This window comes from Carassius auratus, chromosome 21 (assembly GCF_003368295.1).
Source record: "Carassius auratus strain Wakin chromosome 21, ASM336829v1, whole genome shotgun sequence".
Lineage (NCBI taxonomy): Eukaryota > Metazoa > Chordata > Actinopteri > Cypriniformes > Cyprinidae > Carassius > Carassius auratus.
Genome location: NC_039263.1, coordinates 8044333 through 8060498, shown reverse-complemented (window position 1 = coordinate 8060498; position 16166 = coordinate 8044333). Strand labels below are relative to the sequence as shown.

The 16166-nt window shown below is 36.2% G+C and overlaps 1 protein-coding gene across 5 annotated transcripts in view; it reads right to left on the bottom strand.

Moving 5' to 3' along the window:
* sgcd (sarcoglycan, delta (dystrophin-associated glycoprotein)) overlaps positions 1–16166 on the bottom strand; it is a 471077-nt gene that overhangs the window by 37967 nt on the left and 416944 nt on the right. For all 5 annotated transcript variants that reach the window (XM_026195716.1, XM_026195718.1, XM_026195714.1 and 2 more), the window contains 2 exons: positions 7329–7452; positions 1408–1494 (listed from right to left, as the gene is read on the bottom strand). In XM_026195716.1, coding sequence (XP_026051501.1) covers positions 1408–1494; positions 7329–7452 — 211 coding nt within the window. The remainder of the gene's footprint in view (positions 1–1407; positions 1495–7328; positions 7453–16166) is intronic.

The window sequence follows — 16166 nt, the reverse complement described above, 5'->3', positions numbered from 1 at the left end:
ATTACTCCAACGAACCGTTCGCTATACATAATGCGTACCGCGTACCGAACCGAAAGCGTCGTACCGAACGGTTCAATACGAATACGCGTATCGTTACACCCCTAATATATATATATATATATATATATATATATATATATATATATATATATATATATATATATATATATATATATATATTATTATTATTATTATTAAAGCAGAAGTCAGCACATAATGTATGAACTTGGGGTCACTGGTTTCTCAACATTTTTTCTGCAATTAAGTTGCCAAAAATGTTGTTAACTTTGTGGAGCAAAAGCAAGTAACTTAAAGGGTTAGTTCGTGATAATGAAAATTCGTCCATATTCTACTCACCTTCGAATCATCCTAGGTGTATGTGACTTTCCTCTTTCATAATAATCCAATCAAAGTTATATTAAAAATTGTCCTTGCTCTTCCAAGCCTTTTAATGGGGTAAGCGTGTGTTTGTTGTCAACTATTCGGAAGACATGAAATAAGGGACGTTTTATTACAGATGCACGCACTTTATTTCACTTTAACTGTTGACAACAAACACCTGCTTACCCCCATTGAAAGGCTTGGAAGATCAAGGACAATTTTTTTACATAACTTAGATTGGATTATTCTGAAAAAGGAAAGTCACATAAACTTAGGATGCTTCAAGGGTGAGTAGAAGATGGACAAATTTTCATTCTCGGGTGAACTAACCATTTAAATGCAACTGTTCTTGTGTAAATTAAAGTGAGTGGTGTGTGCTTCTTGCCACAAATGTATTGAATTAAGGCACAGGCACTGTTCTTCCTTTTGAACAGAGTGTATGGGCTTTATCCCAGTGTAAGCACAGTTTGGGTATAGGTGATGACTGTCATAGGAGGCATCTCAGATGGAGGACTGTAGATGTAAAACTTGAGTAATAACACACAATTTGATGTTACACATAGACCTCAAAACAGAAGAAACTGTAATATTTATGTAGGATATACAAGATAAAGCACTCATGGTACTTTCCTATATATATATATATATATATATATATATATATATATATATATATAGAGAGAGAGAGAGAGAGAGAGAGAGAGACGAGTAAAAGCAATGTATGCATCGGAATGGGGACTGTCACGATATGTCGAATAGTTCTCTTGTGATCACCTTGAAAGTTTCTTGTTCAAACACTGTTTTACAAAGTATTTTCATGAATTTTGAGGAAGTTCTTTTCGGTTCATGTCATCTGGATTCTTCAAGAGAAGAACAAGTCCTCTGTAAGTTGAAGTGTGTTGTAATTGTATGTGTTTGTGTAAGGGATTTTATGAATATCTAGAGGCATAAGTTGCTGCTGATCTGGCAAGTGGAGCCAGTTCCTGCTTGTGATAAGAAGAGTTTTCCACTGGGACAGACACACACCTCAAAGACAGTCTGTCTAGTTCCAGAGGGGGAGGCTTTTCCCTCCGGCAGGCGTAGGAGCTTGATTTTCCGGGCATCCAAGCTGATCTTAAGAGAGAAAAGAGAAGGGTTTAAAATGTATTTCATTCTTTCATATCATTTTATATCCCTTCAATTAGTTAATGCCACATTCCATGAAAATACACAATACGGTGGGGAAAATATTTATTTGATCCCCTGCTGATTTTGTAAGTTTGCACACAAAGAAATGAAGGGTCTGGAATTGTTATGGTAGGGTATTTTATTTTTTCTTTCATTTTTTACATATAAGGACACCAACCAAAAAAAAAAAAAAAAAAAAAAAAAAAATGAGGGTTAGGTGAAAGGTTAGACTTTGATTTGCATCTTAGTGAGTGAAATAAGTATTTGATCCCCAGGCAAAACAATACTTAGTATTTTGTGCAGAAACCCTTGTTTACAAGCACAGGTGAATACATTTTTTGTAGATAGTCACCCGTTTTGCACACAGTAAGGATTTTGATCTACTCCTCTTTACAGATCCTCTGACTTCTTAAGATTTATTGGCTCCCATTTGGCAACTTGAATTTTCAGTTACCTTACCAGATTTTGTATAGGATTGATGCCTGGAGACTGGCTAGGCCACTCCATGACCTTAATGTGCTTCTTTTTGAGCAGCTCCTTGGTGATATGTTTCGGATCATTGTCATGCTGGAAGACCCATCCATTACCCATCTGCAGTGTTTTGGCTGATGGAAGGAGGTTCTAGTGAAAGATTTTACACTAAATGGCCCAGTCCATTTGCCCCTCAAGTCATCCTGTACCCTTACCAGAAAAACAGCCCCAAAACATTATTGTTTCCACCTCTGTGCTTCACTGTAGGGATGGTGTTCTTGGGGTCATAGTCAGCATTTCTTGAGTCAAGTTAAAGCCAAAGAGCTCAGTTTTGGTCTCATCTGACCACAGCACTTTCTCCCAAGCCTTCTCTGAATCATTATGATGTCCTTGGGCAAACTTTAAATGGGTCTGTAAATGTGCCTTTTTGAGCAGGGGGACCTTGCAGGAACTTCAGGATTGACACAGACATGCAAAATCGATTTTACAATGGATTCAATGAACACTTGTCACTCAAAGCAAACAGGATTTTTTTCAAACTGACAACCCAAGAAAGCAAAGTAAACGGTCTCTCATTTGTAGGTTGCATTGACACCTAGCGGTGGATGCAAGTAAAACAGTATAACAGTACCTATTTTTTTTCTTCTCACCTGAAATTCATGCAATAAACATGTTTTTGCCAAAGATATACATTTTATTGTGGTCTATATAGCCATCATTAAAATGGGGTTTGCAATGATGTGCCCGAAGGCACAGGTTGAAGACCCAGTCAGTGACGTCACGATATGCTAATTTGTTTAAATTCATACCTACGTAATCACCATCACAAAAATTTTTCTTTTTTTTACATTGAAACTTGAAAAAATAAAAAAAACAGTCTGACACCATGGTATAATGAGCACACTCGCACCCTAAAGAGAGCACCCTGGAAAATGGAGCGCAGCTGGAGGAAAACAAAACTAGAGGTATTTTGTATTGCTTAGTGGGAGAGTAACTTATCCTACAAAAAAAACATTAAAAACTGCTAGATCTGATTCTCTTTTAGAAGAACACAAACATAACCCCAGGTATTTATTCAATACAGTGGAAAAATAAAGCATCAACAAGTGTTGATATTTCCCAACATCACAGCAGTAATTAATGACTTTATGAGCTAATTTACTTATTAAATCGATACTATTAGGGATAAATTCCAACCATGCAGGCATCAGCTACAGTATCGCATCAGGCAGTGCTCTATAGATGCCCTGAGGAACAGTTTCACCCATTCTCTACTATAGGAAAGGAATAATTGTAACTTGTTAAAGCATCTAAACCAGCAACTTGTATGTTAGACCCTATTCCTTGTAAGCTCCTAAAATATGTGCTTCCAGAAGTCATAGATCCTCTTCTGACTATTATTTATTCTTCATTGTCATTAGTATATGCCCCCAAAACCTTCAAACTGGCTGTTATTAAGCCTCTCATAAAAAAAAAAAAAACAAAAAAAAAAACAACTTCAACTTGACCCCAAAGAACTAGTTGATTATAGACCAATCTCAAATCTTCTTTTTCTGTCCAAGATACTAGAAAAGGTAGTATCCTCACAATTATATTACTTCTTAGAGACAAATGGTATCTGTGAGGATTTCCAGTCAGGATTCAGACCGTATCATAGTACAGAGACTGCTCTCCTTAGAGTCACAAACGACCTGCTCTTATCATCTGATAGTGGTTGTATCTCTCTATTAGTGCAATTGGATCTTAGTGCTGTGTTTGAAACTATTGACCACAACATTCTTTTGCATAGAGTAGAACACTTTGTTGGCAATAGTGGAAGTGCATTAGCATGGTTTAAATTGTACTTAAATGACCGCCATCAATTCGTAGCAATGAACGAAGAGGTTCACAAGAGCTGTATGGAGTACCTCAAGGCCCAGTACTAGGGCCGTTTCTCTTCATGCTTTACATGTTACCCTTGAGAGATTTCATCAGGAAACATGTTAGCTTTCATGTTTATGCTGATGATACTCAGCTCTATATTTCTTCGTGGCCTGGCGAAACATAGACATTTTTAAAACTAACGGAATGCATAGTCGATATAAAAAACTGAATGACAAGTAATTTCTTACTACTAAATTCTGAAGAAAAAAAAACAGAGGTGTTAATTAAAGGACCTAAAAACTCTGCATGTGATAACCAAGAATGCTGTCTAAGACTTGATGGCTGCTCTGTCAATTCCTTGTCATTAGTTAGGAACCTAGGTGTGATATTTGTTAGCAATCTTTCCTTAGAAAGCCACATTTTAAGCATTTGTAAAACTGCATATTTCCATCTCAAAAATATATCTAAATTATGGCCTATGCTCTCAAATGTCAAATGCAGAAATGTTAATCCATGTGTTCATGACCTCAAGGTTAGATTATTGTAATGCTTTATTTCGTGGTTGTTCTGCACACTTAATAAACAAACTCCAGTTAGTCCAAAATGCAGCACCTAGAGTTCTTACTAGAACCAGGAAGTATGACCATATTAGCCCGGTCCTGTCAACATTGCACTGGCCCCCTATCAAACATCATATAGATTTTAAAATCTTGTTTATTACTTATCAAGCCCTCAATGGTTAACACCTCAGTATTTGAACAAGCTCTTGTTACATTATAATCCTCCACATCCACTGCATTCTCAAAACTCAGGCAATTTGATAATACCTAGAATATCAAAATCAACTGTGGGCGGTAGATCCTTTTCCTATTTAGTGCATAAACTCTGGAATAACCTACCTAACAATTGTTAGGGATGCATACACACACTTGCAGTTTAAATCTAGATTAAAAACCCATCTCTTTAACCTGGCTTACACATAACACACTAAAATGCTTCTAATATCCAATTCCATTAGAGGATTTTTAGCCTTCATTAATTAGGTAAACCGGAACTGGGAACACTTCCCATAACACCTGATGAACTTGCTACATCATTATAAGAATGGCATATACGCTAATTTTAGTCTGTTTCTCTCTTATTCCGAGGTCACCGTAGCCACCAGATCCAGTCTGTATCCAGATCAGAGGGTCACTGCAGTCACCCGGATCCGGTACATATCCAGACCAGATGGTGGATCAGCACCTAGAAAGGACCTCTACAGCCCTGAAAGACAGCTAAGACCAGGACAACTAGAGCCCCAGATACAGATCCCCTGTAAAGACCTTGTCTCAGACGACCACCAGGACAAGACCACAGGAAACAATTGATTCTTCTGCACACTCTGACTTTGCTGCAGCCTGGAATTGAACAGCTAGTTTTGTCCACTTTTTTTTCAGTAGATACGCCGTCAGTTTTTGCTAATTAAGGTGAGAGTAATCATTCATCACTATGTCAGAATGCTGTTCATAGACTTCAGTTCAGCATTAAACACAATCATCCCTCAACAGCTCATTTACAAACTGATCCAGCTGGGGCTCAACACTTCGCTCTGCAACTGGCTGTTGGACATTCTGACTGAAAGACCTCCTGCAGTACAGGTCGGCAGCAACACATCCAGCACCATCACACTGAACACTGGGTCCCCCCAAGGATGTGTGTTGAGCCACCTCCTCTTCACTCGAGTGACCCATGACTGCACACCGTTACACAACTCCAACCTCTTCATTAAGTCTGTGGATGGCACAACTGTAGTGGGTCTCATTAGAAACTGAGATGAGACAAACTACAGGAACGAGGTAAGCCGCCTGGCTGGGTGGTGCAGGGACAACAATCTCTCTCTGAACTTGGAGAAGACGAAGGAGATTGTTGTTGACTTCAGGAGAGCGCCCCCTCAGCACGTTCATCTGACCATCAACGGTGTGACTGATTTTTAGGCTCTACTGTTAATGTTATCTGTATGCACCAGGGGTCTGAGAGTAACTCAATTTCGATTATCTGTATGTACTGTACCTGTTGAACAACTGACAATAAAGCAGACTTGACTTGAAAAGGGTCTACATTTATTTGTGTGCACTCACAATATCAACAAAATGTTAAATTGTGTAAAAAAAAAGGTAAAAAAAGAATGACAAATGCAAATGCTGAGGGGAACTGGAGTGGGTATGTAACAGATGGGAGAAAGTCAATAAAAATTAACCTGAAACTAGGAGAGCTGATTCAAGCCTGGTACTTTGTTCTCAGTGAGACTTGTTTAACTAGAAATCTGCAGAACCCACCCACATAGCAAATGGACTTGGCCCAAATGTGGCCTCAAGCTGAATGTACCCGTTCAGCCAGAGCTGGGCCATTTGAGGCAACAACGGCACGGCGTGGATGAGGCAAACAATATCCGGGCCGATTGTTGGTGGGAGGGGTGTGGCCCAGATCAGTCATGTGATATGTGGCTCAAATCAGCTCAGCATTAAACTGCACTAAATTATAGTTTTATTAAATGTAATTTTGTTATATATATATATATATATATATATATATATATATATATATATAAATAACATGGTCGTCTCTTACACACTTCTATGTTGCTGTCTGGATTACCAAACCATGTCACAAAATGAATAATTGCAATTATAGTAATATACAAAGCAATAATATGAAATATTAAGATTCTGTATTCCCAGACAGCAACATACTGTTGGCCCAGATCTGGCCTACATCTGGGTTGCGTGAAATCCATGGTGTGCCAGATTCTTTGCGGCACTTGGGCCGAGGGAAAAGTGATTGTTTGGCCCGGATCTGGGCCAGTAGACATTTGCTATGTTGGCATGGGCATAGCAGTTATTATAAATGAGGACATGTCCCACATCACTGTTTTAGACATTTCTGCATTGGTTCCAATAATTTTTGCAAGAAAGCAGGGATAATTGTATCACTTTGGACATTTCATAAAAAAAAAAATTCTTCTAAAGCTTTGAAATTCATGACAGCGGATATTAATTATGCTAATTATCATCATTATTATTATTTTTAATAACTTAGGTTGAACACAATGAAAATAGAATTACACAAAGCACTGACATTTGGAATATATATCACATATTAGTTTAATTTATTAAAAAGAAAAAAAAGAAAAATATTTTAACAGATCATTTGTCAACACGTCAACAGTCTGTATAATTTAATCATGGATATTTCTGTCAGATAACTGTCATCTATATGTATTAAAGCATGAATTTTTAAGTAAATACCTGATTCCCTCTGAACATGAGGAGACATATGGATGTTCAAAGAGCACTTGCTTTGATGACAACCAATGGCAAATGGAAGTGTCAGAACTCTGAGTAAATTGACTGAAGCATCAGGCTCACTGACAGTTACAGAATCAGGACAGAATGAAGAACAGTTACCTCTCCATCTTTTGACTCCAGGCGTAAATCGCTCCTACAAGTTGCTTGGAAATCTCCTGCCTCAGCTTCTATTTTCACTCCTTTAGGTGCCTCCATGTATAGCGAACGTGTAGGCGACTCTAGCCTGAGTAGAAGACATATCACAAGATATATTATCTACATTAGACTCTAAATCTACATTAAAATAAAAAAATGCCAAAAATGTTCTAGCAATTTCAGCTGATGATTTCAAAGGAGAGCTGTGCAAAGCAAACAAATTCCTGGAGAAATATATATGCAAAATTAAATTAAATTTATGCATTTAGCAGACGCTTTTATCCAAAGCGACTTACAGTTCATTCAGGCTATCAATTTTCACCTATCATGTGTTCCCAGGGATATATATATATATATATATATATATATATATATATATAATATGGATAAAATCTCAATATATATTCAGATGAGGGTGGTTCAAGAACAGGACAGAAAATAGCCTATTACTTCTAAATTGTATAAATATATATTTTGGTGTAAAAATCTTAATATCATTATAAGTGGACCTCAGAGAACAGTCCAAACAAATAAAAAAAATTATAATAATAATAACTGAGGTAATTCATGACCCCTTTAACACTAGAATTGGCAGGGGTCGCTGTATACCTAAAACCGCCAATGAATACATTTTACCCCTTGCACATAACAACAACATTTTTATATGGCTAAAGAACACATCATTTTGATGCCACTGGCTTCACAAAGAATTGTCTAGAGTCATTAAATGATTATGTCTAGTAATAAACAACATTTTTGTCCTGTTGTTTTATGTTCAAGGTTTTATTTATGCAGGCCACTAATCACTTTTCATAATGGTCAATAAGATAAACAAGCCTGCACTGACAGTGAGAAAGAAGAAATACATATTTAGGTGGTGTAATATTATACTACAGTGCCATTAATATATTAAGATATGACAATTAGATCATATATTAACCTATGTTATTTGAATTAGTCAAATAGACTCTAGAAAATTATGAGCAATAATAATCCACAACAATGCATGATGCGATGACAATTTCAAGCGCACACCCTCACCTAATTAATTATTAATTTGTTTAGTTATCACATTTAGAATTTGATTAAGAGAATAACACCAATACACTTTGGGTAATCAAATGGTTTATTCATTGCATTATAGATTGTATAGCATTATATAGTGGGTAAATTTGACCCGCTGGTGCTTATAGGTATAAATGCCGGTTTACTGATCTTGTTTTATCTAAACAAATATTTGACAACAGGATTGTAAAACACACAATTTTAGTAAAAGTCGTTGACTGGGAGAGTTGAATGTTTCATTAAAAATACATGTACATGTACATTTGAAAAACAGTCACAGGTCAAATTTAACCCGCTGCCATTCTAGTTTTAATAATGAAAATAATATGTTTGCATATTATGCTTTTAATTACGAATAATTTTGCAAAAGATAAAAATCTGATTTGATGCAAAACACACATGGTACAACACAAATTGCTATAATAAATAAGCTTTGATTAGCATGTTGGAAGGTGAGGCGAAACTAAGGATTGGAAAAATATGAAACTAAGCAAGGCCAATCTGATGCAAGTACCAGTAAATATAGAAAAATTAAGGATACCTAATTCCTGAAATGTGATAAAAGAAAAAAGAAAAAAAAAAAGAATATATATTAGGGCAGTCAAATGATTAATCGCATTCAAAAATTTTTTTTTTTTTGCATAATATATGTGTGTGTATTCAGTGTATATGAATATACACACATACAGTATATATCTTGAAAATATTTTTTATTAAACAGGCATTTACATGTGTATAATTATATTCATATAAATTATATTATGAATCAATATATTTTTATATTTTTTTCTGAAATATATACATGTGTATTTATATATACTGTGATTAACCGTGGTTAATCATTTGACAGCACTAATATGTGACCCTCTTTTTGAAAACCAAGGTAAAGTAATTAATATGTGACCCTCTCCGTCAAAACCCAGCTAAAGGTTTTTATTATTATTATTATTATTTTATTTTTTATTTACTGTTTTCTAAATAAAACCATCCTTCATTAGGTAAACAACATTATGTGAAAATGTAACCTTTATATCTAATACTGACTAGGTAGGACCATGTTAAAGATTGAAATTATAGTGAAATTAATGGATGAAATCAAACTTTGATACTTGAATTTAGCCTAGATTTCATAGAAAGGGTCATATAATTAGGGCTGTCACGATAACAAATTTTGCTGGACGATAAATTGTCCAAGAAATTATTGCAATAAATGATAATGTTGTCGTTCTAAGACCAGTTTCAAATAATATAATGATAATGGCATAATATCGCAGGTACATCTTTTAAAAAAATGTAAAAGTTGGCCACCTGTCCAGTTTAAGGCCAGATAGAATGGTTTTTAAATACCATTGCCATTTACTAGTGCGGCCGGACACTTGTCTGCTCTCCTTTTAAGATCATCACTGTTTAATTTTTTAACCAATGGTATATAATTAATCCCTTAGCATTCCTGTAAAATTTGGCCAAAAAGGCATACCAAAAGTAAATTGCATGCTGTTATTATTATTATTATTTTTTTTTTTTTTTTTGTGATTCACATTTTATTATATTTTACATACTGTATAACAAATAACATCATAACATGCATTCAGGATAAAATGAAAAAACAACAACAACAGACATATAATCTATTTACATATTTCAAATAGAGAGAGGGAGAGGGAGAGGGAGAGGGAGAGAGAGAGAGAGAGAGAGAGAGAGAGAGAGAGAGAGAGAGAGAGACATCAATAGTACTTGGTTTTGGCCTTATTAATTTGTGCTGTTGTAGAGTCACAGGCCACTATTTTAAGATGTCTATGGATCCAATACGGATTTTTTAAAGGGCAGGCTTTAAATATAACTCGTTGAAGTAATGGTGCTTCTGGTTAAGTCTGTTGTACTTCCCTGCATGCCCCTTTATTCATATATTTCCACTCCCTCACCCAGTTACATTAACGCACACACACACACAAATCGCACTGATATGTGTTTTGTTGGTCTCTGAATTTGTGTTTTGCATTTAATTTGTTTTCTGTAAATGTTGTAATAGTCTGTTTGCATAATTAAAAAAAAAAAAAAGTAATGAAAAAAGAAGTAATGGTGCTTCGTATAACATTTGTTGAGTTTGCTGATTTTACATCCGAGTTAGTTCTGGCTGCAGATAAAGTTTTAATAGTTGGTGATTTTAATATCCATGTTGATAATGAAAAAGATGCATTGGGATCAGCATTTATAGAAATTCTGAACTCTATTGGGATTAGACAACACAACACATTATGACCTACTCATTGTCGAAATCACACTCTAGATTTGATACTGTCATATGGAATTGATGTTGATGGTGTTGAAATTATGCAGCCAGGTGATGATATCACAGATCATTATTTAGTTTATATAGCTAAAACTGTAAATTCTACTTTTTGTTACCAGTATGGTAGAAGTGTGGTAAAATCTACCACAAAAGAATACTTTGTAAGTAATCTTCCTGATGTATCCAAATACCTCATCATATCCAAAACCTCAGAATAACTTGATGATATAACAGAACTATGGACTCTATCTCTTTTATAGCATTTTAAATACAGTTGGTCCTTTACGCTTAATGAAGGAAATCAGTCTGACACCATGGTATAATGAGCACACTCGCACCATAAAGAGAGCAACCTGGAAAATTGAGCGCAGCTGCAGGAAAACAAAACTAAAGGTATTTTGTATTGCTTGGTGGGAGAGTAACCTATCCTACAGAAAAGCATTAAAAACTGCTATCTGATTGCTTTTAGTCTCTTTTAGAATAAAACAAACATAACCCCAGGTATTTTTTCAATACAGTGGCTAAATTAAAGAAAAATAAAGCATCAACAAGTTTTGACATTTCCCAACATCACAGCAGTAATGACTTTATGGACTACTTTACTTCTAAAATCGATACTATTAGATATAAAATTGTAACCATTCAGCCATCAGCTACAGTATCACATCAGACAATGCACTATAGATCCCCTGAGGAACAGTTCCACTCATTCTGTACTATAGGAGAGGAAGAATTGTATAAACTTGTTAAATCATCTAAACCAACAACATATATGTTAGACCCTATTCCATCTAAATACTGTAGGTGCTTCCAGACGTCATAGATCCTCTTCTAACTATTATTAATTCCTCATTGTCATTAGGATATGTCCCCAAAACCTTCAAAAATGGCTGTTATTAAGCTTCTCATAAAAAAAACAAAAAAACAACAACAACAAAAAAAAAAACACAACTTGACCCCAAAGAACTAGTAAATTATAGACTGAACTTGAATCTCCCTTTTCTGTCCAAGATACTAGAAAAGGTAAAATCCTCACAATTATATTCCTTCTTAGAAAGAATGGTATCTGTGAGGATTTCCAGTCAGGATTTAGACGGTATCATAGTACTGAGACTGCTCTCCTTAGAGTTACAAATGACCTGCTCTTATCATCTGATCGTGGTTGTATCTCTCTGTTAGTACTATTGGATCTTAGTGCTGCTTTCGACACTGTTGACCACAAAATTATTTTGCTTAGACTAGAACACTTTGTTGGCATTAATGGAAGTGCATCAGCATGGTTTAAATTGTACTTATATGACTGTCATCAATTCGTAAAAGTGAATGTAGAGTTATCATATCGATCACAAGTGCAGTATGGAGTACCTCAAGGCCCAGTACTAGGGCTGTTACTCTTCACACTTTACATGTTACCCTTGGAAAATATCATCAGGAAACACAGCTTTCACTGTTATGCTAATGATACTCAGCTCTGAATTTCTTTGCGGCCTGGCAAAACATACCAATTTGAAAAACGGAATGCATAGTCTAAATAAAAAAACTGGATGATGGAAATTTCTTACTGCTAAATTCTAAAAAAAGGTGTTAATTATAGGACCAAAAAACACTGCATGTAATAACCTAGAACGCTGTCTAAGACTTGATGGCTTCTCTGTCAATTCTTTGTCATCAGTTAGAAATCTAGGTGTGCTATTTGATAGCAATATTTCCTTAGAAAGCCATGTTTCTTGCATTTGTAAAACTGCATTTTTCCATATCAAAAATAGATCTAAATTACGGCCTATGCTCTCAATGTCAGATGCAGAAATGTTAATCCATGCATTTATGACCTCAAGGTTAGATTATTGTAATGCTTTATTGGGTGGTTGTTCTCCATTCTTGGTAAACAAACTCCAGGTAGTCCAAAATACAGCATCTAGAGTTCTTACTAGAACCAGGAAGTGACCATATTAGCCCTGTTCTGTCAACACTGCACTGGCTCCCTATTAAACATTGTATAGATTTTAAAATCATGCTTATTACTTATAAAGCCCTGAATGGTTTAACACCTCAGTATTTGAATGAGCTCTTGTTACATTAAACTCCTCCACGTCCACTGTATTCTCAAAACTTGATAATACTTTGAATTTGATAATACCTAGTATATCAAAATCAACTGCGTGCAGCAGATCCTTTACCTATTTGGCGCCTAAACTCTGGAATAACCTACCTAATATTGTTCGGGAGGCAAACACACGCTTGCAGTTTAAATCTAGATTTAAAGACCCATCTCAACTAGCAGGGGCGCAAATGGGATTTTTTAACTGGGGAGGACCAAGCTGTCCAGCAGTCAATCACCAGCTCAGTCACAGACGAGGTCTTTATTTTTTTTGTAACAATTCAAAAAAGCAAACTTTATTATATTCTAGATTAATTGCACATAATCTGAAATATATATTTAAAAAATTGTTTTAATTCTCATGGTTACGACTTACATCTTAAGAAAATAAAAAATTCAGTATCTCAAAAATGTTAATATTCTATTTTGAGGTTGATTAGTTTGGTAAATTGGATAGATTAGTTTGGCCACAGAAGGTCATTGCTGAAAGGGCTGGCTGTTCACAGAGTGCTGTATCAAAATATATTCATAGAAAGTTGACTGGAAGTAAAAGGTGTGGTAGGAAAAGGTGCACAAGCAAAAGGCATGACCACAGCCTTGGGAAGCTTATAATGAAAAGCTAATTAAAGAACTTGGGAGGGTCACAAGGAGTGGACTGTAGCAGGAGTCAGTGCATCAAGAGTCACCACACTCAGACGTCTTCAGGAAAAGAGCTAGAGCTGTCACATTCCAAGAACCAAGCCACTCCTGAACCAGAGAATAACGTCTGAAGCATCTCACCTGGGGTAAGGAGAAAAAGAACTGGACCGTTGCTCAGTGGTCCACAGTCCTCTTTTCAGATGAAAGTAAATTTAGCATTTCATTTGGAAATCAAGGTCTGGAGTCTGGAGGAAGACTGGAGAGGCACAGAAGCCAGAGTCCAGTGTGAGGTTTCTGAAGTCAGAGATGATTTGGGTGCTGTGATGTCTGCTGGTGTTGCTCCATTGTGTTTTATCAAGTCAATGCAGCCATCTACCAGGAGATTTTGGGAGCACTTCCACCTTCCATCTGCTGACAAGCTTTATGGAGATGCTGATTTCCTCTTCTAGTAGGACGTTAGCACCTGCCCACAGTGAAAAAAAAACACTTCCAAGTGGTTTGCTGACCATGAAATTACTGTGCTTGATTGGCCAGCCAACTCACCTGACCTGAACCTCACAGAGAATCTATGGGGTATTGTGAAGAGGAAGAGAAGTAACATCTGACAAACAATAGAGAGGAGCTGAAGGCCTCTATCAAAGCAACCTGGTCTTCAGTAACGCCTCAGCAGTGCCACAGACTGTAAGTCACCATCAGAATTAAAACAAAAAAACTCTTCTATTTTCAGTCTGTAAATCTAGAATATAAGAAAGTTAGCTTATTTGAATTAAATTACACAAAATAAATAACTTTTCCATGACATTAAAATTTTTTGAGATGCACCTGTATATTATCACTATGGTTACCGCTACATGCACATTTGAGGCAGCTACCAGCTCCTCGTAGGACCCCGGGGTCAGGAGTCATAGCAATACACACACACAACGTAAACGTCAGTGGAAGCACCATCGTCATGTGTGTTTATTGACAACAGAACACTGTGTAGTGAGAATGTGGGTAAAGTAACGGTTAGACTATTATTGTGCTTCAGCCTGCGTCTGCCCAGACCCGATTCTTTAGCACCAAAACAAACACACCTATACCCCAACAGGACCTGCTACGGTGGCCGAGAGAGAAAACATGCTGCAAATGACAAAAATACTTGTAAATTATGAAAACATCTTCATCAGTTTGACAATACAAGCTGCAAATACTCACAATACAAACAAATAAAAAAATGTGCTGCAAAAACACAGACCACATCGGAAATATTTAAGGGAACCGTAAAGTGACAAATGTGGCTGGGACATAATTTATAAATGTTTGCTCTGAAAAAATATATTTTGTTTATTTTAACAATCCTAGTCATACGATTCCTTAGCTTTATGGATATTATTAGCCTAAATAAGCTGACTAAATACACAATTTCTGTACCTGTAAAATGTTATGTAAGCTGGCTTACCTTACAAAAACTAACGATAGCCTGTGGTTTTACTATTGAAATGAATTAATAAATAAATACATTTATTATAAATATATATAAAAATGGTTTCTGTAATCATTAAGAAAATAACCATGGATTTACTACTATAAAAATGGTAATCAATACTCAAAAAAAAAAAAAAACCCACATTGTTTACATTTTCTTTTTGTTGGGGTAATTTTGTTTGGTTTGAGTATTTACAGAGTGTTTCTTTATTTGTTTGTGTTGTGAGCATTCGTAGCTTGTTTTTGTATTTCATTGTGTTGAGTATTTGCAGCACTTGTGCTGTCAAACTGATGAAGATGTTTTCTTAATTTGCCGGTGCTTTTTCTATTTGAATGTGTTTTGTGAAGTTGAGCTCTCTAGTCCACCGTGCATCGCCCCTATTTTGAAATCTTTACCCCACAAGTACATTCGCAACCATGGCAACAACGATTGCGGAAACAAGCGAAGATGACACACAAGCATATTCAAACAAAAGCCGACATGGATAAGTTGTGTGAAAGAACGCAAAATCGTTACTCATCTATCAAAAAGAAACAAATAAACCTTGGCGTCCAATTCGAGCCCTTCCCAATCCTTCAGTTTCTCTCCACCGCTGGAAAGCTGCTCCGATATTTAGGCGATTCCTACCTCTTTCTTGATTGTAAACCCTCTTTTTATCCGCCATCGCTCTCAATAAACGCGTCAGCTAAATGACTAAATGTAAATGTAATGTAATATGCATCCTGTGCACTCAAATTGGGCGCTCTCTTCTCGCTATCAGGACAAGACACGCCCCCTTACCGCTGATTGGCTACAAGTGTGTTTTGGGACTCTGTCAGACACAGCGGTCAAAAGTGTGTTTCAAAAATCGTTTAGTACACGTTTAAAGGAGCGGCGGGCCGGGTCGCTTCTACTTAGACTAACGTACATCGCGGAAACTCAGATGAATCCTCGGTTTACCAATAAAACCTTTCATTGAGAAAGTGAGGGGGATGGATCTGGTTACTATGAATCTGGGGGGGGGGTCATGTCTCCCCCGTCCCCAGTGCCATCTGCGCCCCTGTCAACTAGTATATAAATAAGAAAAAAGAGACTTATTCATGTTTATGATCTCTGCTGAATGAAGCACTTCATTTTTTTTTTTTCTGAGGAAATCCATGTCTCAAATCCTCAACCACATCACATCTTTTTGGAGTGAATTATGTCTTGTACCTTTCATCGCGAAGCAAACAGTAAAATAAAAAGAACTTGAAGAACAGTCTC